Source organism: Sardina pilchardus, chromosome 11, assembly GCF_963854185.1.
Source record: "Sardina pilchardus chromosome 11, fSarPil1.1, whole genome shotgun sequence".
Taxonomy (NCBI): domain Eukaryota; kingdom Metazoa; phylum Chordata; class Actinopteri; order Clupeiformes; family Clupeidae; genus Sardina; species Sardina pilchardus.
The window spans coordinates 15,392,256-15,418,753 of NC_085004.1; the positions used below are offsets into that span (position 1 = coordinate 15,392,256).

At 47.3% G+C, this 26,498-nt stretch overlaps 2 protein-coding genes across 3 annotated transcripts in view; one reads left to right on the forward strand and one right to left on the reverse strand.

The window, feature by feature from the left end:
- slit3 (slit homolog 3 (Drosophila)) overlaps positions 1-1,298 on the reverse strand; it is a 261,669-nt gene extending 260,371 nt beyond the window's left edge. The window contains exon 1 of the mRNA XM_062548595.1: positions 1,282-1,298. The gene's annotated coding sequence lies outside the window, so the exon portion shown is untranslated. The remainder of the gene's footprint in view (positions 1-1,281) is intronic.
- On the forward strand, positions 489-26,498 carry arhgef37 (Rho guanine nucleotide exchange factor (GEF) 37). Of its 2 annotated transcripts, none has more exons than XM_062548596.1 (14): positions 489-934; positions 6,013-6,168; positions 7,634-7,804; positions 8,457-8,586; positions 10,440-10,587; positions 12,917-13,116; positions 14,191-14,321; positions 14,986-15,090; positions 15,779-15,892; positions 16,730-17,047; positions 18,452-18,580; positions 20,778-20,973; positions 22,603-22,793; positions 24,884-26,498. In XM_062548596.1, the coding sequence occupies exons 2-14, from the start codon at positions 6,076-6,078 to the stop codon at positions 25,091-25,093; spliced, it is 2,136 nt and encodes a 711-aa protein (XP_062404580.1). In that variant the 5' UTR covers positions 489-934; positions 6,013-6,075; the 3' UTR covers positions 25,094-26,498. The 2 variants fall into 2 exon arrangements, with proteins under 2 accessions (XP_062404580.1, XP_062404581.1); XM_062548597.1 differs by lacking the exon at positions 489-934 and adding an exon at positions 4,306-4,482.

A 26,498-nucleotide genomic window follows, 5' to 3' on the forward strand; every position in this document is an offset into this window, starting at 1 on the left:
ATTAATTGAGGGTGTAAAATTCTGTAGAATCAACGGTGCAGTGCGATGTTGATTCAATGATTTAACGCTGACAAAGTAGTCTAACATTAACTCATTGCAATCTTGGATAGGAGGGAGAATCTACAGTAGGCTATCTCCTCTGGCGACTTAAACTACCAGCCACTAGATGGCTCTGTTTATCTTTACTCTGAGATTATCCGACGAGCACAGGCAATGGGGAGATTTTTCCACCTGCACCACCTCAAGTGATGTAATGGTCTTCCAGTGACTACAGTCTGAAGAGAACACGGTAATGATGCAATCGTGAGTTTGCCAGTAGCTAGCGAATTACCAATGACAGATAGGCGTTTCTATTCCTATCACTAGGCTATGTATAAATCACAACGATTACTAAAGACTATTTAGCCATCTAGATGGGTCGCATTCCATTCTAAGCTGAGCATTGTTGGAACGCATTCTTAATATAGTTCGGCTGGCTGGCCTACTGCTTTCGGTTGCATGCAACGTTATGCTGCAAGGTGTGCCATTCCTTTAGCGATGTGTGGAATGCACAATGTAAGTGTCATAACGTCAGATCAGCTGATACAACCGGTTTTACAGGACAGCATGTGTCAGATGCTGGAGTTTACAATAACTTAAGCTCCCGCTGTCATCACAGCAACCAATGAATCTAATTGCTGTGCGCCGCACACACCGCGGTCTGAATGCAGTGACTGCTGACCGAATAGCCTACTGATACCGACAAGCGTGTGTAGACTTACGGTGTTGGCTTGCTCTAGATAGTAGCCTAAGCAAAGGATGATGATAAAATAATGTTTCCACTTCATCAAGACATGAAGATTGAAGAGGAGGAGATGTCCGTGTGAGACCACCGTTGTGTTTACAGGAGCAACAGTTGTCTGGACGCAGTGTCCACGATTGAAGCAGTGTCCACGTGAGTTAGCCAGCCTCAGCTAACATGCAGTGTGTAAAAAAATGGCTCGTATTGTCTTGCAATATGTAACCTACCGTTTGTTTAATTTCACTTACATCTCAATTGTAGTCATAGTTAAATGCAATTAAATTAATGTGTCTGGTCAGTGGCGTGCCACCTGCCGCCACTAATGTTATTACGAGTAGTGCTAGCACTAGCCTGAACATGTCCAAAGTGGATAACGTTACAGAAACAGTAGGTAGGTTAGTCTAACTTAGACTATGACTACAATTAGCCAATAACCTCACTGTTATAGCTGTCTGGCTGTGGAAAGGACTGTAAAGCTAACATAATATTAGGCTACTCACTTTCAGCTGATGTTGACAACTTGTTCTGGGCAACTTAGTCACATAGGCTGTCCCGCACAACATGTCCTCTTGTCATGGTCAATCTCAGATTTTCAGTAGGTCCTTGCCTATTGCCCGTTATTGTTTCCAATAAGTTAATAGACTTTGGGTTATTATGCTGAGCAAGGACCGTTCTGATTTTCAGGAAACATTGCAATTTATTGTTGTCTTATTATTTATTTATTGTTGAACATAGCAGAAGGTTATGAATTTGTTTGTTTGGGTTGACATGTCAGCATAACTTTGATTTACTTTCGCTTTCCTTCTTTCCTTGCATTATTTTTGTTTATGAAAAAGAACTCCGAGCTGCGTTCCTCGTCCTTTGTTACATAAGTTACACAACATTCTGTCCAGTCGTGACCGACACGCCTCCTTGGACTTTGGTGATGTTGATGGGTCGGCTCGGGTCGGGACCTCAGAGCGGGAGGGGTCTCCTTTTGTTTCGAGCTCACCAAACTGACACAACAGCAGGGCATCTTTCACTCACTGCTGCTCACAGTGAGGGGTAATAGAACACATCTGGCACTGACTGACACCGAGATGGCCAGGATCTGGAGTGGATCTGTCAGGTCAGAAGCTTATGTCTCAGTCAGAACCAGGGTCTGCCGGTATGTGGCCATTGCCTACAGACATAGGCTGCATTCATACTGTTCCTCTCAGATATTATCTCTAGTCTTACGCAGATTGCCGTGTAGTGTGTGGTGACCAAAACAGGCTTGTGTGTGTGTGTCTAGCACCAAATGCCATCACCCATACTGTTCCTCTCAGATATTATCTCTAGTCTTACGCAGATTGGACAGCCTTGTAGCATGTGGTGACCAAAGCAGGCTTGTGTGTGTGTGTGTGTGTGTGTGTGTGTGTGTGTGTGTGTGTGTGTGTGTGTGTGTATGTGTGTGTGTGTGTGTGTGTGTGTGTCTAGCACCAAATGCCATCATCCTCACTGTGTCTGTCATTCAGCCAGCTGATGGGTCTGATTAGATTGACTATTCACTCCTGTTGGCTTCTTGGGCTTGGGCCATGGGATCAACACTTTAGGTTGGTAAAGAGGATTTAGGTTCAACACTAGGTGGGTAGAAAGGATTTAGGTGATGTTGCAAGAAATCCCATAGGGGGGAATAAAGATTCTTGCTGGCATTCTTTGATGCCGTCATACGCTGTACTGTGCAACACCCTCAGTCTGTCTTATGCAAGATCTGGGTGCGTGGATGGTGTGTTTCAATGTTTACTGTCTCAAAGCACAATTGAGGAGGCACTATCGTGGGTAGAAATCTTGTGAAATAAAGGGGAGGATGGATGAACTGGTGTGTGTAGCCTTTTGCAATCATTTGAAGATCCCATGAGGATTTTGTGCATGTTCACCAAGTGCTGAGGTGTGTAGCAAGGTGTGGGGATGTGCAAAGGTGTGTGCTTGCCAGAGCATCAAGGAATGCGGGCAAAGGCGAAAAATGGGCTATGTAAGCTGCATGTGGGGGCAAACTGGGCAACCCACACACACACACACACACACACACACTGAAACACTTCGGTAGCACTTACCTACATCAAACGTTGTAGGTGTAGGTCAAATTTATTTATTTATTTTTATCCATATAATAGCCTAAAGGCCTTTATTTCAGTGTTGTACAGTGGATTCATATTCAGAAGACATTTAACTTTCAAAATATCATGTATAACAATTGTTCCTCAAAAATGGCTACAGGGTCACAGTGACACAGAAGTTTTATTTAATGGCCCTGACTAATATGTCTCAGTCAGAATTAGTGTGTGCTGTTATGTGGCCATTGCCTGCAGAAAAAGTAAGCTGCGTTCACACTGTGTTCTTCTCAGATGTCTTACGCAGATTTGACAGCCGTGTGGTGACAAAACAGGCTTAGTGTGTGTGTGTCTGGATCTAGCACCAAATGCCATCATCCTCACTGTGTTTGTCTGTCATTCAGTCAGCTGATGGGTCTGATTAGATTGACTATTCATTCCGATGAATTGAATTTAAGGTGTGTCGATTTCCCAGAAGCGCATTGTTCACATATCTCTGTCCTGTGAGGAGCAGGCAGCACACAGCTGCAGGAGGAGAGAGAGGTAGAGAACTGCTGCAGATGTGCTCGCTGCTCAAGGGAGTGCTCAGGCAGTGTGTTCTCACAGCTCAGCCTTTGTCTGTTTCCGTTTACTGGGTCAATAACCCTCAATGCTTCTCAGGCTGAGGGTTTGTGGTTATAGGTGCTCGCAATCTCCATGTGAAGCTTCCTGACACCAGCCTGTGTGTGTGTGTATGTGTGTAGGTGTGGGTGTGAGAGAGCAAGTGTGTGTGAAAGTGTGTGTGCGGAAGGCGACTGGTTGTTTTGGCTTTAGCACCCCAGTGGCCTTCAGACGAGCAATACACATTCAGTGGGGGAGTTGGGACACAACTCCAGCTCCTTTGTTTACCCTTCCTTCCTTCCTCCGTACTGACACACACACACACACACACACACACACACACACACACACACACACACACACACACACACACACACACACACACACACACACACACAGAGAACGTTTCTCTCTCTCTCTCTCTCTCTATCAACCCAACTATCTTTCATATGTTCATTTTCATGTTCACGCTAACTCCTGTTGTCTTTCTCCCTTTACCATTAAGTCTGTGTGTGTGTGTGTGTGTGTTTTGAAGTTTGTGTGTGTGTGCCCACCCACTCTTCCACCGCCTGCTCCTGATCTGCCACCAGCCAATCATGTTTCTGCCCAGTGGGCGTCACTTCCTCCCCCCTGCCTGCTGCAGTCAATCAGCCTATTCAGAGAAGAGGGCTTATCCCCTCCCCCCTGCACCCACCCACCACACACACACACACACACACACCGTCCTCTTCACACAAACACACTCGCACACTCACACTCCCATGCCACATGAGGCAGTGCTACTCACATCTAAAGGAGAAAGTTGGCAAGAGTGACTGGGGGTGTGTGCGTGTGTGTGTGGTGTTTTGGCTCTGTCCGCGGCTGCATTCTCAGCCTCTCCATAAACACATGCAGTGCAGCACGGGACGACCCAGCAGGCATCTGTGTGTGTATGTCTCTTTCTTTCTCTCTCTCTTACTCTCTTTCTCTCTCCCTCTCTGTCATCCTGAGTCCCTCTCCCTGTCTTCATCCCCATCAGAGCATCCAAAGGTAACAGTGTGTTTAAACTGTGGCTTTTCTGCTGTTGCTTTACGATGTCCAGGCATGCCAAGAGAGGCTTGGTCTCCCTGTGCTGCAGCACCAGCTGTGTGTGTGTGTGCGTGTGTGTGTGTTTGAAACCTGCTGATGTAGAGATTTTGACTTTGTAAGCTGTTTATTATCTGACAGACATTAGAGAGGCCAAAGGAAGAAAATAACCTGCGTTATTATCCGCGTTTGCTATTCTCGGGCTCTAATTACGTCCAATCATTCCTAATTAGCACTGTCAGTAAGTGATGCCTCTCCTCTCCACGCGACAGCTCTGCTGTGGCACCTTCTTGCCACTGCCAGACACACCTTAGCCCTGCCTAAGAATAGTTCCTCTGTGATTAATGCAATGCATGGGATGTTGAGTCTTGCTCTCCACAGATGAGCTCTTGCCTGATGACCGCTCCTTAACGCATTTGCTGACTCACACTCACCACTGTCCACAGACGAGCTCTTGCCTAGTGACCGCTCTTAGTGCGTTCACTGACTCACACTCACCGCTTGTTTTGTGTTTTTGTTTTTGTTTACGTGTCAGTCATGTGAGGTTCCACTGGCGTCTGCTGGGTCAGCAGCTGGCTGGGAACAGCAGGGTCTAAGCTCATGGGGCTGTTTGTATGGGGAAGCTCAATGCTCAGTGCTCTGTGCTTAGCGCTCAGTGTTCATTGCTCAGTGCTCTGTGTTCAGTGCTCTGTGTTCAGTGCTCAGTACTCAATGCTCAGTGCTCAGTGCTCAGTGCTCAGTGTTCATTGCTCAGTGCTCTGTGTTCAGTGCTCTGTGTTCAGTGCTCAGTACTCAATGCTCAGTGCTCAGTGCTCAATGCCAGGCCTGTGCTGAGGCTGTGATCAAGGCCTTAGCTCTCCTCCTCTCCACTGCTCTTTGGTTCCCTGTCTTCTTTTCATTTCTCCTCTTCTCTTTGCTTCATGTCTTTTCTCCTCTCCTCTCCTCTTCACAATCATCACACCCACTTCTCTTTTCTTTTCTTTTCTTCTCCTTTCTTCTTCACAATCATCACACCCTCTTCTCGTGTCTTCTTCTCTCTTCTTCACAACCATCACGCCCTCTTCTCTTCCCTTGTCTTCTCCTCTCTTCTCTCCTTCACAACCATCACACCCTCTTCTCTTCTCCTCTCTTCTCTTCTTCACAACCATCACACCCTCTTCTCTTCGCTTCATTTCTCTTCTCCTCTCCTCTCGTCTCTTTGCTTTGTTACTCTTCTCTTGACTTCTCACCCATCGCACCCTCTCCTCTCCTCGCCTCTGGGTTTATCTCCTTTCACCATCGAGACGTCAACCATCACAATTGATTTGAGGAAGTTATATAAAGTGGTTGCCAACACAACCATTTGTTACCATTAAAGCCTACAGCATTTGGATTTAAATACTAGTCCATCAGATTGAAACTATTCACTTTATCATGACTTTCGCATGCCCTCTCCTCTCCATCTTTACACCAATCAACCGATCTGTCTGTTCTCCTTTTTCTCCCTGTATGTAGGCACCTCCCTGTATAAAGAGTTGAAGCAGAGAGGAGGAAGAGGAGGAGGAGAAGGAGGAGAAGATGAAGGGGGCCGGAGGAGCAGACGAGAGTCCTCCCCCTGAGGAGGCGACAGGTGAAGAAGAGGAGCCCACCAAAGAGGAGGAGAAGAAGGAGGTAACCTCATTTCTCCCTACATTTGCATTAATTCAGTTAGCAGACGCTTTTATCCAAAGCAACTTACAGACACTACTCAGAAAGTTAGGGATGTCTGGCTTTCAGGTGAAATTTATGGAAAACGTAAAAAGTTCAAGCTGTGGTATTAAATCATGAATGTAGGGCATGTTATTTATTGCATGCAATTTATTGAAACAAAGGCCATCAAATTTCACCCGCAAGACGAATATCCCTGACTTTTTGTGAGTAGAGTATATCAATTATATTACAAGGCCCACTGTCCCCGGGGCAACTCGGTTGGTTGTGGTAAGTGCCTTGCTCAAGGGCACAAGGTGGAATGCAGGGAATTGAACCCACAGCTCTTCAGGCTACTGTATGCCAGTCCAGCTCCCCTGTCCCTTGTGGAGTTCTCTCCCAGTGTCTCCCATTCAGTTTTTAAGTGATGATGTAATAATGGGATAATAAATAGTTTTCCGGGTCCAACGGCTTTCAAACTCACATGTTATTCTCCATAGACAGTAAAATATTTTCCGCTATTCTGACTAGCCTTTAAGAAAATTGTCATCTTATACGGACTTGTTGCCTCAACCTAATCAAATCTATATTTTTCGCGGAAGCCTGGACCTTACCCATTCATATATCATCTGGCTGCATAGCTACAGTGATTACTTTGTTAAAGTTTAGCGATTTTGTTTTAAAACCGCTAAAACGAAGGTGGTGATGACAAAGTTTACAAGTAGCAAAACCCGTCTGGCTGCGCTAATAAACGTCTTTTCACAAAATAGCTGCTGGGTCCGTGACGTCGGACTTAACAACCGAATAGGGCTTATCTCATCTGGCCCATCTCTCATATCCAAATACAGTGCAGGAAGGAGGGAAGGAAATTACATGGGCTCTTCCTTTTATCAGGAACAGGAGTGAATCGAGGAGACGAGAATTCACTGAATGCTTTCTAGGTGCAGAGTAGAAGGGAGGTTTTTGATTATCTATTATTTTATGTTATCTATTTATTATTTTAAAAGTGATTTTCAGAGCTTATGTGAAATAGGCTTAAAGAGATCATGATTGAAATTGATAGGGAAGCCAGCTGACAACCAATACATCTCCGTTGCTAAACTACTAGCCACATTATATTCCTATAGTGAATAGGCTGGGGAGCTAGTGGAAACAATGACTTTATCTCCTTTGACCATCAAGACCCTCAAACATCACAATTGATTTGAGGAAGTTATTGAAAGTGGTTTCTAAACCACGTAAAAAAACACAAACGCCTGCATAATGTGGTTTTAAACACTAGTCCATTAGATTTATTCCATTTATCATGACTGCATGTTTCAGATGAGACTGAACAGCCGCTGATGTGTGTGCGTGTCTCTGTGTGCGTGTCTGTGCATGCGTGTCTCTGTGTGCGTGTCTGTGTGTGTGTGTGTGTGTGTGTGCATGTGTGTGTGTGTGTGTGCATTAGATGTCTGCGGAGGAGAAGGAGCGCTTAGCGTCGGAGCAGGCGGTGGCGCGGGAGCGTGCAGCCCAGAGGCAGCTGATGGCCATGGAGGAGCTCATCCACACCGAGGGGACCTTCCTCAAGCACCTGCAGCTCTGCACCGTCACCATCAGGAACAACCTGCAGAAAATACAGGTTCAGACGCACTCTCTTGTTATATGCACACACACACACACACACACACACACACACACACACACACACACACCGAGAGGACCTTCCTCAAGCACCTGCAGCTCTGCACCGTCACCATCAGGAACAACCTGCAGAAATTACAGGTTCAGACGCTCTCTCTTGTTACACACACACACACACACACACACACACACACACACACACACACACACACACACACACACACACACACACAGAGGGAACCTTCCTCAAGCACCTGCAGCTCTGCACTGTCACCATCAGGAACAACCTGCAGAAATTACAGGTTCAGACGCTCTCTCTTGTTACACACACACACACACACACACACACACACACAGAGGGAACCTTCCTCAAGCACCTGCAGCTCTGCACTGTCACCATCAGGAACAACCTGCAGAAAATACAGGTTCAGACGCTCTCTTGTTGCACACTCAAACAACACCAGGAAGATCATGCATTAGATAAGCTACACATGCACTCAATACATAAATACACACACACACACACACACATATACAGTATAAACACATGCACACGCACACGCTCCTCCAATGATTGTGTGCTTCACATCTAGTTTTTGACTGAAAGAGTCTTTTTTTGTTCTGTTTTGTTTGTTTTTTCCTGGCCACAGCCTCCGCTGCCCAACCTGGATGGAATGTTCCAGAACATAGACGAGGTGATGGACGTGTCCGCCCGTCTGCTCAGTCTGCTGGACCAGACGCAGATGCAGCCCAGCGACCCCGGCTTCCTCCAGTTTCTCTGTGAGTGACCTCACACAATGCCCACTACGCTACACTACACTACACTACACCACACCACACTACACTATACTACACCACACCACACTGCACCATACTACACCATACTACACCATACTACACCATACTACACTACACTACACCATCCTACACCACACCACACTACACTCTACACTACACTACACTACACTACACCATCCTACACCACACCACACTACACTCTACACTACACTACACTACACTACACCATACTACATCACACCATACTGCACCATACTACACCACCCTACACCATACCACACTATACAGTACCACACTGCACCATACTACACTACACCGCACTGCACAACACCATACTACACCAAATCATGCTACACCATTCAACAGGGTTCTCTCTTAGACCAACAGAATGCTGCAAAGCAGTGGTGTCCATTCTTAGAACCATAGAACACGGCATCTTTTGCAACATGACTGCTGTCATAATGACGTCCATAGCATTTCCTGAACGTAAAGCCTCCCAGTGCGTCATATAGAATGTTTGAGAACATGTTGCAAATGACAGTGGCATTGTCAGCCCTGGGTCTTTGTGGAAAAAATTGTCACATTAGATTCAGTCATCCAGAAACAGAACGCTAGTTACAGGATTGTAAAGCTATCTCCTTACGGCATTATCAAACGGTAATATAATATGGTGATTTTACTGTGCTTCTTAGTAACAAGAGACAATAGTCGGTAAGCAATTAGACAACAGCCCTTTAGAGCATTTTCTCCGACGTCTCCAGCCCCAATTCAACTTGTTGAATCGTCCATAAGCTAGTTAGTGGGGGTCAGGTGGTGTTGGGCATACACTGAACCAGTCGACTGGCCAGACGGTATCAGACATCCGACCGCTTGTTTGGTTTGGTGTGCGGTGGCCTTTGATGAGACGATCAAAACCCTTCCACTGTGACTTCCAGCTGGATGTGGTCTTTTCCTGTAGGAGCCCATTAGTGAGACACGCACAGACAAACCCAGTCCAGATCAGATAGCTTAGAACCAGTCTGATCCAAACCAGCCCTGGACTGTCCTGGTGTCCGCCACTATTTTGGCTACGTTGTGTTGTTTATGTCGGTGTGTGTGTGTGTGTACTGCAGGACGAGCCAGAATGACCGGTTTCAGGGTCATAGGCTTATCTCCCCATATGCTCGGGCCAATGGAGTGTGACGAATAGGAACATTTGACATTGCTGACACTCCTAACACGTTCCAGTAATCAATGAGTACATACACATTCTTTAAGATCACACACTGGTTGAGTTTATAAGATCTGTTGCTCAGCAACATCAGTTATACATTAATGCGTATTCTTTGTACATTTGAATGTACACAAACCTGACAGATATGCAACAGTGTTCTCTTAGAGTTGCATTGACATGTCTGAGACACTGAGTCGCCCTTGACAATGCAAACTTGGAATGCAACTTTGCATTGTCATGATGAGTGTGACTTCTCAAGTATCTCAGTCTTGCTGCCTGACACACATTTGGGTGTTTGCTTTCACCATTGTGTGTGTGTGTGTGTGTGTGTGTGTTTTCCCAGACAGTTTGTCAGTTCTTAAATGTCATTTCTAGGACATGTTTATTTAAGTTTTCTTCTCTCCCTGCTTCCTGCTGTGGTTGAAGTGTCTTTACCCACTCTCCTAATGACTATGGGTACTGTAACGCCTCTATTGAGTGAATCTGTCACCGATCATCCACTTACAGCAGTTCAGTGTTTACTTATGTGTTTGAAAAGACTGCTCATCTGTTTGCTCTTGTGTGTGTGCGCGCGCATGTGCGTGTGTCTGTGTGTGTGCGTGTGTGTGTGTGTGTGCTCTAGGTGACTCTTTCCTGAGCCTGTCGCGGGACATAGAGATGGCGTATAAGGAGTACCTGGCCAACTACAGCAACATCACAGCGCTGGAGAACAGCTACAAGCAGAGGGAGACCCAGTGGGCAGAGATGGTCAACGTGGTCAAGACCTCGGCGTACGTCCGCGTCTGTTCGTCTGCACGCTCGTCTCTGCGTCTGCTCGTTCGCTCTTTAGCGCTGCCAAACGATACCCACTACTCTCCCTCTCTCGGCACGCTCAGAACTCTTGCCCGTCTCTGTCTCAGCAGTCAGAACTGTCTCGTAGAACACCGAGAACACTCAGAACCAAAGATTCTAGCGCGTAGCGCTCTATCATCTTTGCTCAGAACTGTCCCATTCTTGGTCAGAGAACACTCCGAAGTCTTTGCCCTTTAGTGGTAGAGCACTCAAAAGTGTCTGCACTTCTGTCGTAGAGCACTCAAAAGTCTCTGGCTTTCAGTCATAGAACACTCAAGAGTGTCTGCACTTCTGTCGTAGAACACTCAAAAAGTCTCTGCACTTCTGTCGTGGAACACTTTCTGTTTCTCAGATCAATGAAAATGCTTCTCCGGTCAGAATTCTCTCCCTCATATCATCAGATCATATTCATCCGTCTGTTTAAGGTCACGGTTGTGTGTGTGTGTGTGTGTGTGTGTGTGTGTGTGTGTGTGTGTGTGTGTGTGTGTGTGTGTGTGTGTGTGTGTGTGTGTGTGTGTGTGTGTGTGTGTGTGTGTGTGTGTGTGTGTGTGTGTGTGTGTGTGTGTGTGTGTGTGTGTGTGTGTGTGTGTGTGTGTGTGTGTGTGTGTGTGTGTGTGTGTGTGTGTGTGTGTGTGTGTGTGTGTGTGTGTGTGTGTGTGTGTGTGTGTGTGTGTGTGTGTGTGTGTGTGTGTGTGTGTGTGTGTGTGTGTGTGTGTGTGTGTGTGTGTGTGTGTGTGTGTGTGTGTGTGTGTGTGTGTGTGTGTGTGTGTGTGTGTGTGTGTGTGTGTGTGTGTTTAAGTATGACCAGCTTGAGGCAGACCAACAGGATTTATTGGTCAGAGATCTCTTATGACAACACACACACAAATGTGCATGCACACAGTGTAATTAGAAGCACTCACATCTTGTCACAGCTTTCCTCAACATGAGAGCTAAGTGTGTGTGTGTGTGCGTGCGTGCGTGTTTTAGAAGAGGCAGAGCAGCCTCGGGGGAACCTCACTGGCCCAGTTTCACTCGTCTTTCATCACCTCTCTATCCCCCTCTCCTCTAATCTCCCGCACTCATCTGCTGCACAGCAGACTGTGGCTTACCGGCCTCGCCAAGCACAACCAAGTGAAAATGTCACGCGAAAGCTTTTCTCCGAGTACAAAATGAACGCGCCAAGCAGCAGAGACAGCCAGCCAGGCCTGTGGCTCTCCACATAAAAGAGAGAGAGAGAGAGAGAACGAGAGAGAAAGAGACACAGAACGAGAGAGAGAGATACACAGAGACACAAAGAGGGGATGGTGGTTTGACAGTGCAGGGTGCTACAGAGGTTAGTTTCGCCCATAGCAGGACGTCGTAAGTGTGAACGTGTGTGTCTGTGTCAGACTTGATTACAGCACAGAGCTGTCAGTCTTAGTGTTAAAACTGACTTCAGAATCAGCACAGACCTGTGTGTATCTGTGTGTGAGAACTGACTCCACACTACAGACCTGTGTCTCTGTTTGGGAACTGACTCCATACAGACCTGTGTCTCTGTCATAGACTGTAAAAAATAGGTCTCTGTGTGGCAGAACTGGCTCCTCTACAGACTTGTGTGTCTGTGTGAGAACTGACTCCACTACAGACCTGTGTGAGAACTGACTCCACTACAGACCTGTGTGAGAACTGACTCCTCTACAGACCTGTGTGTCTGTGTGGCAGAACTGACTCCCCTACAGATATGTGTGTCCCCTCACCTCTGTGGTCCTCCACCCTGGCACGGTGCCGCTGTGTCGGTTCAGATGAAGGCCACCGTATCACACTGAGCTGTGGGCACTAGCGGCCGCTCAGTCCACCCCTCCTTTCCGCTGCCCTCTCGCCCTCCTCACAGTCAAGCACAGGTCACTTTATCAGCCTGCTCCAGGAGGGACACACTCTGGAATGGAAGAGTAGCCTTCAGGAGTAGCAGGAAAAGCTCAGAAAGCACTCCTGCCAAGAACACTGTGAAAAAATTTCCTTAAAGATTTGATTAATTAACTCTGAACATGTGTGGTTATTTATGGTTCAGCCAAATTATAGACATTGGTAATTAATGATTTAGCCAAATTATAGACATTGGTAATTAATGTTTTAGCCAAATTATAGACATTACATTATATATAATGTTTACATTGCAGTATTGAACAATATGTATGTCATTTCCACATTTTCAGACTCTGTATCACAGCAATAGCTGCGATATTTAGATTTTTTTACCTTTGCACTTTGTCCCGCCTGTCTAAACCCTCCTTCTTGTCTCCTCAGGCCTGAGATCAACGCGTCCAACCTGACGTTCTTCCTGGTGATGCCGGTCCAGCGCATCGCCCGCTACCCGCTCCTGCTGCAGACCATCCAGAAGCACACGGAGCCCTCGCACCCGGCCTACGAGACCCTCACCCAGGCCGCGCACATCGCCGTGCAGCTCAACTGCCGCATCAACGAGTACAAGCGCTTCCGGGAAGTGGGTGAGTGGGGGGCCGAGGGGGGGTTGAGGTGAGGGAGTTGGGAGTGTCAGATGGAACCGTAATGGAGGGATGGCTACATTTACATTTACATTTATTCATTTAGGAGAAAGTGTTAAAGGAATTAGAAGGAGGAGGTTAGAGGAAGGAGATGGATGGAGGTGTATGTTAGGTGTCAGAAAAGTCACCACAGGTATAATTGGCTTGTGGCAGCCAAGCGTTAATATCGACGCCACTTTTTGACCCTTTGATGTTGGCTCTTCCTGTCATTGTGAAGCGGAATTAAGCAAGGGTTGGATTGTTCGCCCACTAATAGGGAACGTGAACTGAGATTAGACTGTCATGGGACAGATGAGTTGGGTTGTTGGAAACATTACGACAGGAGGATGGCTCTGCTACAGGCCCCTCATGAGCAGATGGGTGTGTATGGGGGTCGTAACAGAGGTCCCGTGTGGTCAGTCAATGGATAGCTATGCTGGTCTGGTGTGGTCAGTCCGTAGCGATGGAGAGAGGTGTTGGTCCGGTGTGGTCAGTCCGTAGTAACTGAGAGCTGTGTGGGGTGCTAATGACGAGGTGCCTCTCTTCAGTCTTCACACTGCGCTGATTAAACAGTCTCACCAGGGAGCTGTGGACACCGTGTCTCATTTTAAGTAGCCGTTAATTGCTTGAGGATTTCAGGATCTCTCTAAAGGGATAGATCATTAAAAGGAGAATGTAACAGATTTGGATCGGATTGTAATGTGTTCGGTTTTACAAGTGTCAAATCATTTGACATCAACTTACTTAGGTACATGCAGTAGTGTGTGTGTGGGGAGGACTTTGCTGTGGTGTGTTTCTGCCTGCCTGACTACCTGACTAGGTTTTACAATGTCAAATTGTTTGACATCAGCTTACTTCAGGTACATACATTAGTGTGTGTGAGGAGGGAGGGGGGGTGACTTTGCTATGGTACAGTATGTACCTGCCTGCCTTCCTGCCGGCCTGACTAGGTTTTACAATGACAAATAATCAACTTACCTGTGTGTAAGGATAACCTTGGGTGACTGTTCTGACTCCTCTAACTGGGGCCTGTTTCAGCTGATAAGTACAAGCGGACAGAGACCTTGACCATCCGGGACAAAATCAATCGCCTGAGTGGACACAGCATCGCCAAGAAGACGGCGCGCCTCAGCCAGTTCCTCAAGCACGAGACGGGCATGGTGCCACAGGTACTACTGTGTACTACTAATGTGTTAATGATTAAGCTCTAGAATGGTTACCGTAGGGATAGAGGACTCCTGCATGGTTTATGAGCCTTATCAATCTAGGTCTCTCAGCCGGTCTGAGCTCACAAGCCACTCTTTGGTCTGGAGCAGTCCTACTTCCTAGCAAGTTCTATGTCATACTGTACACTCACATATTTCAACATACACTCACACACAAAGTAAACACAGCCCATTTGTGATTGCAAAAGACATACACACTAATAGTTCAGAGCAGGTATGGAATTTTACACCATCATTTTCGGACCCAGAAAAAGATTATTTTGGACACATATGGATATGGATAGATGTAGATACTCAAAACCTGATTTGTGTGGTTCAAGTGAAACATTTACGTGCAAAATCGCTGTTGATCTATCCTACCTATCCTGAAGAACAACTGCTCAGCTGGCAGCTATTGTGAGTGCAGCCTGCTTTTATGATTTATTTACCTGGAACACGGCCAGCTAGATTACAGTCTGTAAGGACACCACAGGGAGGCATTGCTGTCTGCACCACTTCGTAATGATGCAGCCAGTCCTTAGCCATTATAGTTTCCTTAATGAAATATTCAGTCCCAGAGGTATTGGTAGTAATGATGTTGTTGTTGTTATTTTTGTGTCTGTTTCAGGCCAAGGATGAGGAATTTGACACATTAGTAGCTTATTTCTTTGTCATTGAGAAAGGTGTTTCCGAGCTGCATGAAAACCTGGAGGCGTACCTGAGCCACCTACAGGTGAGATTGGGTCATTACGCCTTATTTGTCTTAATGGGGTGGGCAGCCAGCAGACCAACACTCAAAGTCCAGTATGACAGCTGTTCTGGGTGTGTGTCCTCTGTTCTTATCTCATTGTTCAGACGACTTCCTGGGTTCTGAGTTTAATTGTTGTCTGTCTGCTCCTTACAGCCATACAGTGCATTGCATTGAGATGCTACTTGCCTTGTCATTTGTAACTGAATAGAATAGAGTAGAATAGAACAGAGTGGATTTTGGAATCTGGGGAATATGGCTGTTCTAGGCTATAAGAGGATAGAGCTGACTTACTTACTTAATCCTCTTTTTTGCTTTTGAGTGTAAGAGGCAAAGTTTTAGCAGATCAACTTTACAATCCCCCCACACTCAGCAGGAGCTCTGGCTGGCCCTGGGCTTCCTATGCAGGACAGGAAAAACAACTCACTATTCACTAGAGGATGTTGGAAAATGTGCCACAGTACTTTATAGTAATTACATTGTTGAAGTCTCCAAGCTCATTCATATCCTTCTTTTGGTGGCATTTCCTCTATTCAAAAATAAAGACCATTGTGGTCACGACTGTTTTACAGACAGCCAGTGCTGTGTCCAGAGGAGAGAGTGTGAAAGACGTTGTGCAGTGATACTTGCCGTCTTTTCTCCTGTGTGTGTGTGTTTGTGTGTGTGTGTCCAGAGGTTGCAGAGTTGTCGTCCTGAGGACCACGATTTGGACATGGAGGCGGACAAGGGAGCGCTGTTCTCACGTGAGATCGCCGTGGCACTGCGCCAGTGGATCTACCCAGAGTTTGTGAGTCCACACCGCTCACTCCACAAACACACCTCCGATCCAACAACATTTGACAGTGATGGCGCTAGATATCATCTCCACTCTCTCTTAGCGTTTTTCCACCGACAACGAACCCGGTGTTGAACCAGTGCCGTGGTGGAAATGCTCCTAACTGTTCAAATGTTGGTTCGTGAACCAGAACGGAGCCGGTTCTCAGTGGAAAAGGCCTACAGTATCTGTGTCATATGACTAACATATCCATCTCATAAATATATCCCATAGTAACCTTTAGTTCCTGTTCAACAGCAGGGTCATGTCAACATTATCAGTAATCGTCATGACGGCTGGAATACTGCTGTTGCCGTGGTGTCTGCTGATAGCATGACACGGCTACAAAGCGACAGAGATTATGAGTGTTTATGAGGGCTACTGGATGCACATACTAGCTGTGTTCATGTTGATGAGTCAGTTTCGTCATGGGCTTAAATGCCTCCAATTCTACCAGTCTCAGCTCGAGAGTTCGCTAGAGGTGCAATCAGCAATCGCACACAATTTCAAGCCCATACAATTTTTTGTCACATTCAGTAATCATCTCCTCATGACCACTAGCTGCCCATTCTTTGAGTACACTGTAAAAACTGTCGGCTATAACCACACTATGTACATTTACCAGATCGGGTAGCGGATCTGTAGTTCGAGGGAATGAGACATGAGAAACTGCAAATTTGTCATCGTCATTGTTCGTCGTCATCGTTATCGATAAATGTGCGTGCGTTCAAAGGTGCTTTAGTGTTGCGTTAACTTGCGGAGCTCTTCGACGTCGTTAACACCACGCTTGTGCCTCTCCGTGGTGTCCAGGAGCGGCGTCTGCAGTCTCTGGTCTTCAAGCCGCTGGGCTCGCTGCGCGAGCTTCTGGCCGGTCCTCGGAACCTGATCCGCAAGCGTCGGGACAAGCTGCTGGACTACGAGGTCCTGGAGGAGAAGAGCGCGCTGAGCTACGAGGAGCAGGCGGTGGTCAACACGTACCGCACCATCCACGCGCTGCTCCTGGACGAGCTGCCCCGCTTCAACTCCAGCGCCATGCAGCTGCTGCTGGCCACGCTGGGCAACCTGTCCTGCCTGCTGGGAGACCTGGCCACCGACATGGAGCAGCTCGCCAACAGCTTCACACAGCAGGTACACACACACACACACACACACACACACACACACACACACACACACACACACACACACACACATATACACACACTGCAGCGTGACCTGGCCACCGACATGGAGCAGCTCGCCAACAGCTTCACACAGCAGGTACACACACACACACACACACACACACACACACACATATACACACACTGCAGCGTGACCTGGCCACCGACATGGAGCAGCTCGCCAACAGCTTCACACAGCAGCTACACACACACACACACACACACACACACACACACACACACACACACACACACACACACACACACACATATATACACACACACTGTAGCGTGACCTGGCCACTGACATGGAGCAGCTCGCAACAGCTTCACACAACAGGTACACACACACACACACACACACACACACACACACATATACAGGTATGCTCACTCTCACACATTCACACACACATACTGGTATACACGCACACATATACACGCACACACACACACACGCGCTAATTCACACACACACACACACACACACACACACACACGCACACACGCACACACGCACACACGTGCACAATTACTGGCCATGCTGGGCAGCCTGTCACACAAAACAAAACACCAGAACTCACGATCGCTTTTGCACAGCAATGTTGCAGGATCAGGGAAGGAAATGTACAAACGCGCACACAACATGCACACACACAACATGCGCACACACAACACACACATACACAAACACACACATACACAAACACACACACAGCAGGTACAAGGGTCAAGGGATCAGAGACCAAGCTGGAGAGCTGCAGTGCCTTTTCAGTAATGGTCAGCAGAATAGGCGCTGTGCTCCGTGGTGGAAATGTGGTAAATAGGGTCGGGGTAAAAATAGAGGGCAACTCTGAGAATAACATTTTTCAGAAATGATTTGAAATGTGACAAATCTCCCCACTGACTGGAAAGACACATGGGCAGCAGTGTGCTGGGAAGGCTGCTGACACTTGGCTTATCCTCTCCGACGGTGCTTGAAATATATATATATGGCAAAATAGCCATTATGCCATTAAAGCATTAAACCGTGAAGTCATGACATTTGTGGAGCTGACTCAGATGATGTCTATCGTGTCATTTAGTTGGACTGGTGTTAAACTAACTCTCTCTTTTCTGTTTCTCCCGCTCATTCTCTCTTTATCTCTTTCTCTCTCTCTCTCTTTCTCCTTCTCTCTCTCGCTCTCTCTCTCTATCTCTGTCTTTCTCTCGTTCTCTGTCTCTCTCTCTCTCGCTCTCTCGCTCTGTCTCTCTCTCTCTCTCTCTCTCTCTCTCTCTCTCTCGCTCTCTCGCTCTCTCGCTCTGTCTCTCTCTCTCTCTCTCTCTCTCTCTCTCTCTCTCTCTCTCTCTCTCTCTCTCTGCCCTCTAGCTCCCACACAGCTGGATGGATTCCGGAGAGTTCTGGAAGTGGGCTGAGAGCTCGGTTCTGGAGGCAGGGCGGAGTCTGGAGAGTCTGTGTCAGAGCGTCCAGGACGAGCTCAATGCTCCTATTGTCCAGGTCTGTCCACACACACACACACACACACACACACACACACACACACACACACACACACACACTGATTCACAGACACACACACACACACACACACACACACTGATTCAGTCACACACACACACACACACACACACACAAACACACACACAAACACTGATTCACAGTCTCACACACACATACACACACACACACACACACACTGATTCACAGTCACACACACACACACACACACACACACACACACACACACACACTGATTCACAGTCTCTCTGACACACACACACACACACACACCCATATATACACACACGCACACATTCATTCACCCACCCACACGCGCACACACACATATAGCCGCTTACACACAACGGACTATTATCTGCTGCTGGGTGGGGACTTGTTTGTTGCTAGGAATATTTCCATGGGCAAGGAAAATACGCACACACACTCAGACACAAACAGACACACACTTGACACACAGATGTATTCATGAGAGCCAATGTGTTTGTCTTTGCTCCAAGGATGTGGTGGTGGTGGTGAATATTATAGCTTTCTTAATACACTCCTTCACCTCCAGTTATCTGTCTCTACCGTCATGGGGCTTGGACTCGGTCCCTCCACCGGGCCAAATATACTGTGACTGAATGCTGGGACTGTTGCAGAAATTAGTTTTTAAACTGAGCTGATGGATCGCCACACTGGCCTTCAGCAGTCAGTTTTGAAAAGTATGTGTGTGTGTGTGTGCGTGGGTACTGCATCTGTATGTGCGTGCGTGTGCGTGTTTGTGTATGTTATGAGTGCACAACGACAGCACAGCCAACATAGCAACAAGAAGATGTGTGACCTGGCTCAAGGGTAGCCATTCATTTCCTAGCCCGTCGGTGAAGGCAATGCTCCATAGTTCACTGACTCTGAAAGCCTCAGCTCTGGCCAGCCTCTCATACGACCCGTCCTTTTACCGTACTTCAAATCACGCTTTACAGCAACAGTTCAGTAATTACACACCATTTTTTTAGTCGCTAATTTTGTTCTGTTTAGCAGACAAACAACTTGAGATTTCAGACCACAGTAAACACGGAAATTATATGCTGGCATTGGCAGGATAAACAGGTGTTTTAGAAGTTAGTTGTTATCGGTTTAACTGGTCATTTGAGAAGGTATATACAGTACAAACAGCAACTGGATAATAGGGCTTAAATCCCAAGGAAGTGAACAAGACTGGGCAGAAGTCAGAGATGGAAACCAAAAAGAATTCGAAAGCAAACAGACTAGAGAATGCGGACAAACGCGAAGCCAATTGTTTCACATGAGTATGAATGTGATAACATTTCTTCTCTGAAGCCTCGGGGGAACCTGACTGTAAGTTAGAGCAGAGCAGTCATATATGAGACATCTGGCGCTGTGATCACACTCCGATGAAGTAGATATGATACGGAATTCTCTTCCACGCTAGTGTGCAGTGTCAGGGCAAATGATGAATGATGTCTTCATCAGAGGTGGATGAGTCCAACTTCAGAAAGTAAAAGTCCCACCACATATCTGTGCCAAGCATTCACTTAAACCAGCTGATTCTAATTAGTGCAACTCTTCAGCCAGTAATACAGCCTTCATGACGTTCGTGAACTCGGAGGACCCGCCTTTAAAAGTACCGACCTCCGACAAAGGTGTGTTCATGAGATCAGTTTGGAAAATAAATACAGGAAAAACATCAATAAGTTATTACAACTGCTTACTATGGTTGAGCAAGAAGGAAAATGTTTCGGGCGAGTGTATCTATCTGTGTTTTTAATTTAGTGACAAATTACCTTGTCTATTTGTAGCGACAGTGAAATTCACCTCTTGTATTGTTGCTAGGGAGGCCATCATGGTTGGAGAATATGATGGTGACGTAAAGTCGGATACCTCTGGGCACAAAAATCCAACCTGACTTTGCGTTCAAGTCATTTTTCCGCTATCGGAGGTCAGAATTTCCGAAAATCTGATGTGGCATGAAGGCACTATAAGAGCAGCTAATTAGTGAGATCAGCTGTGTTAAGTGCACAGGTAGAACCAATACATGGTTGGATTTTTACTCTCTGAAGCTGGACTCTTCCACCTCTGGTCATCAGAGAGTTCATCCATGCAAAAATGTCTCTCCTATGTTGGCAATGATAATGTGATTAGCATACTCTAAGTGTGTGTGTGTGTCCTCTCTCAGCCCCTCAGCAGTCCAAATCAGAAGCGGCTAACGGCGCTGTTGGGTCGGCACGCACGGGATAAGATCTACCAGCTGACCGGTCCAGTGGTGGGCGCACGTGACCTTGACCTGACCCTCGGCAAGGGCGAGCTGGTTGGCGTGGTGAGCGAGATGGACACTCGTGGAGATCGCCGCCGCTGGCTTGTGGATGCTGGAGGTAACACTGTTCTGTAGCCCTCTCTCTCTCTCTCTCTCTCTCTCTCTCTCTCTCTCCTTCTCTCTCCCAATTCAATTCAATGTTGCTTTATTAGTATGACTGTGGGTACAGTGTTGCCCAAGCACAAAAGAAAACACTTTACCAATTTGTACAACAGAAATGACAACATTGAAGGAAACTCTCTCTCTCTCTCTCTCTTTCTCTCTCTCTCTCTCTCCCTCTCTCTCTCTTTCTCTGTCTCTCTCTCTTTCTCACCCCGTCTGTTTCAGTTTCTCTATGCCCCATTTCTCTTCTGTCCTCTTTGTTTCTCCTCATGTATCTACTGTATCTATGGTATGTGTCTGTGTCTGTCTCTGTATGTATCTTTCTTGTGTCTGTCTTACTGTTCATTCTTCCTTCTCTATCTATGATATATCTGTCTGTATTAGTGTCTGTGCACCGCCCTGACTAGAGCCACCTGACTGTGACCTAATGACAGAATAGTCCAAGGAAAGAGGAAGTTGGATTCCTGATCCACTGTCAGCTTTAAGGAGAGATAAGGGGACGAACAGCATTCGAATGACTCTTATTTTATTGCTGCTATGACATGATCCATGATCCACTACTGCAAATATACCAACTCCCCCTATAAAGAAAACTGCTCCTGAATACACAGGAAGTTGTTTATGTACTTAATGGTTATTGGCTTAGTATTCTGGTGCTACATTTCCAGATTCAGAAATACAGTCATACACGCCGATTTACATCAGAGAAGACGAGCTGAAGTGTAATTTAAAAGAGCATCTTTCTGCAACACACTTTCTAAAAACCAGGGGTTGACACCAGTGAAAACAAGTCTCTGTCTTAAGCCTCAGAGGCGAGACAGTGTGTGAATGTGCCTTATGAGATCTTATAAGAGTGTGTTTGTGTCGTAAGCGTGTGTTGTGTGCCTTAAGAGTGTATTTGTGTCATAAGAGTGTGTTGGTGTCATAAGAGTGTATTTGTGTCATAAGCGTGTGTTGGTGGCAGGAAGTGAGACATGTTGGGCACCATTTTTTTTTTTAAAGATGATGGCGGCCAACCATGATGCTAACTGGCTGATGCTAACTGGCTGAAGCCCAAATCCTGACCCTCTAGAAAAGATACATGACTTCAAGAGCCATGTCAGGGGAGACACATAGTGGTGACTGTTGGTACTGCCTTTTTCACGTTTCCCTGGTTTGCATTTAGTTCTTGGTTCACTTAAAGAACTAGAGGAGCATCCTGCCCCAGTGGCTTTGTGCCACAATAATGCCCTCTTACTCTTTGCTTAAACACTTGTGCCCACTCTTTGCCCAAGCACACGTGGCCAACTGCTTTCACAAACATGGATGGCTGCCATCTACAGAGACAGTGCAGTGTGTTGCGGGACATCGAGTACGCACTTTTGCCGTTTTTTTTTCTTATTATTTTCGTCCGTCCACAAGAGCCTTCAGTAATTGAAAAGACGGGCTGACTTTGGACATGTGAACCCTGAGCAGCTCCATCCAACAAATGCCAGCAAAACACAGACTTGACAGCGCTTTACTGACCCAAGTGTTGGGGTTTGGTGGCGTTTGCTGCTCTTTAACGTACTTTAATCCTAATCTCCCAATCCTTGTGTTCCCTCAGGTCCGCGGGGGTACTTGCCCGCCTCTAAACTGACGCGCTACCACCCCGGTGCCCAGGAGACCCCTCCTCCGTCGCCGGCACCGTCGCAATACCTGTCGGCCACCCTACCGAACCCGGTGGCACGCAGGCACTCGTCGTACACCGCCGCCCCGCCCTCCCCAGGCTTCTCCATAGCAATGCCCAGCTACCAGGTGAGGCAACGGGGGTTCATGGGTACGGTGTGTGTCTATATGGGTATTGTGTGTGTGTGTGTGTGTTTGTGTTTTTATGGGTATGGTGTGTGTGTGTGTGTGTGTGTGTGTGTTCATGGGTATGGTGTGTGTGTGTGTGTGTGTGTGTGTGTGTGTGTTTATGGGTATTGTGTGTGTGTGTGTGTGTGTGTGTGTGTGTGTGTGTGTGTGTGTGTGTGTGTGCGTGTGCTTCGGGGCAGGAGGAGAGACGGAGTGTTTTAATCCTCTCTGATTAATCTGTCAGTGGAGCTGTACTCTCAGAGGATTGATGCCCTGGCATCAGCTATGAGCACCTCAGCATGAATTTGTGTGTGTCTGTGTGTGTGTGTGTGAGAGAGTGTGTGTGTGTGTGTGTGTGTGTGAGAGAGAGTGTGTGTGTGTGTGTGTGTATGTGTGTAAGTATTGTGTGCTTGTGTGTGTTTCTGTCTGTTTTTGTGTGTGTGGTTGATTGACAGTAGAATGGAAGAGACCAGCTTCTCCTCCTTGGCTGCTGTTAGTATTCAGAAAGGCTTCTACTAATTTATTATTCCCTCATGTCAAATACCACCTGCCAGCTTTCTGTGTGTGTGTGTGTGTGTGTGTGTGTGTGTGTGTGTGTCCGTGCCCGTGTGTGGCCAAGCCTATTACAGATGGACATGGTGCTACCTCTCTCCAGACATGTTCTGTGTTCTAATGGAGTTGTGATTGGAAAGTGTGACAGATGCTGCTGCTTGACCTTTCGGTATTAATATGCTAACTGCTCCAAAGCCACTGCGAGCCCACTAATCAGAGTTTTCAGGCATGTGTGTGTGTGTGTGTGTGTCTGTGTGTGTGTGTGTGCGTGCGTGTGTGTGTGTGTGTGTGTGTGTATGTTTGTGTGTGTGTTTGTGTTACTAACCTCAGTGGTTATTAATTAGTGTTTCTGTGTGGTGTTATACGGTTAACATGAGGGAGTGACTATGTTGCATTACCAGTGGTAACCACCAGATGGTGCAATAGGGCTGCTCTCCCGGAGTAGGGATTGTCACATGCGCATATGTGCTGTTGTTACTCTCCTCTACTAATGGAACCAGTGAGCCACTAGACAATGTGTGTGTGTTTTTGCGTGTGTCTGTGCACGTGTTCATGCATTTTGGTGTGTGTGTGTGTGTGTGTGTGTGTAGAGAGAGAGAGAGAGAGAGAGAGAGAGAGAGAGAGAGAGAGAGAGAGAGAGAGAGAGAGAGAGAGAGAGAGAGAGAGAGAGAGAGAAGAGGGAGGGTGAGCTTCTCTGAGGCTCTCTGATGCTGCTGTGTGCATGGCCTTATTAATGGGAACAGATGCACCAGTGGGCCCCTGCAGTGCTTTGAGAAGGGCCACAACCCCACAACTAGTGTGTGTGTGTGTGTGTGTGTGTGCTGCAGCACTTTGGGAAGCGCATATCCCACAACCAACTCTGTGTGTGTGTGCTGCAGTGTATTGAGAAGGGCATACCCCACAACCAGCAGTGTGTGTGTTTGTGTGAGCTGCAGTGTTTTGAGAAGGGCATACCCCACAACCAACGCTGCTCAGAGACCTGCTGACTGGAGCAGCTTTCGGGCCTTCATGGCTCGTCTGACCTAACTCTGAACTGGCTCTGTGTGTGTGTGTGTGTGTGTGTGTGTGTGTGTGTGTGTGTGTGTGTGTGTGTGTGTGTGTGTGTGTGTGTGTGTGTGTGTGTGTGTGTGTGTGTGTGTGTGTGTGTGTGTGTGTGTGTGTGTGTGTGTGTGTGTGTGTGTGTGTGTGTGTGTGTGTGTGTGTGTGTGTGTGTGATAGATAAGATGCGTAGGATGTGGCAGGACTCTCTGGTTAAAAGCTCCAGATGGACAAATAGTTAGAGTGATTGACAGCTTGACTCAGCCCATTGGACAGTGACAAGGAGGGTTGTGATTTTATTTGTGTGCAGAAAGGTCAATGAACATAACCTTTTGCGTGCGTGTGTGGTGGGGGGGGGGGGGGGTGGGTGGATATGTGTGAGCATACCTGAAGTACACATGAAATGTCCTGAACAGGTGAATCCTCTTCAATGATTCCCACCTCTCTGTCTCCCCCTGCAGGTGTACGCGGGGTACGACTTCACGGCGAGCGGCAGCCGCGAGGTGTCCCTGCGCCAGGGCGAGCCGGTGCGGGTGCTGGAGCCGCACGACAAGCGCGGCAACGCCGAGTGGAGCCTGGTGGAGGCGCACGGGCACAAGGGCTACGTGCCCTCCAACTACCTGGCAGTGCTGCCCGCCATGGTGGCGTCGCCCACCTTCCCCTACCGCTAGCTGGGGGCAGTAGAGATGGACGCTGTTGTGTGCGCACACACACACACACACACACACACACACACACAGAGAGAGAGACCCCTAAGTGTGGGTGTTACGCACACACACAGATGGACACTGTTACGCTCGAACCCACACACACACAGTGAGATGCTCATTGTCTCACCACACACACACACACACACTTCAGCGTAAAGACTGTTGAGGTTGTGTGTGTGTGTGTGTGTGTGTTTTGAAGTGCTGAAGGAGGACTAGAGTGGTGCACTCCGGTTATGTGTTTGATCTGCAGCTGCTGGTAGCTACGGCAACCCAAGGCCATTTTCTTGCAGAGGATGGAGTAGCTGTCACGAGGTCCGCAGCACACACATACACACACACACACAGGCACACACACACACACGTACACGCACACACTGACAGACACACAGGCACGTGCCCTCTTACAGCCCACAGCGGGGATCGTCAAATGAAAATGACATGGCAGACAGTAAAGGAATGTGTGTGTGTGTGTGTGTGTGTGTGTGCGTGTGTGTGTGTGTGTGTCACTGCGCACACATGTACGTATGTATGCGTGAGTTTGGGTGCATGTTTTTTTATATGTGTGTGTGTGTGTGTGTGTGTGTGTGTCTCTGGAGGCTCTTAAGAGCACGCGTCTGTCAGCATGAGTCCTGGTGTGCCCTTAACTGGATTGATGGTGCTTCTCTCTGCGTGACAGGCAGCCCCGCACAGCTCTCCTACGCATAAATCTCCATCTCTAGCTGATAGCCAGCTCTGATGCTACCGACCCACGCCACATCAGCACCGACTCCAGCTGCCAGCTGGAGCATCCGCAGCCGTCTCCCTACCGGGGCCCTCACTGGAACTGGGCTCTCTTTTTTTTTTCCGGAACCTTCCGTCTCATTTGCACTCATTTGAACATTTAACGTGGTGCTTACAGACTGAAAATTTCATACACTGGACGTTTAACAGGAGCTAACTTGAACTGATTGTAGCTGACGTGCTTTTGATCACTGTGTCTGGTAGAGCAGCATTTGTTGTGTTTACTACTGTGGTTGCTTATGGTGCATTAGTAAGGACAATTGAGCTGATAGTGGCTGATTGTAGCGTGGTTGCATTCTCTCCTTACACCACTAGGGGGACTAGTGCATCACATTATCACCCCCCTCACATCCATGTATTTCTGTTGCCGTCGGAAGGATTGGTTTTACCACAGAGGCAGTATTATTGTAAACAATCGATATGCTATTTATTGGACAACAGGAATCTTGGAATGCTCGTGTGATTCAGTGGAGGACAAAACGCATTTTACATTTGCTTGGATTGTAGTAATTTATTTACAGCTCCCTCAGTGGATAGTCTGCACTAAGACGAATGATGATTAAATTGCTCAAGCATGAGGCTCTCA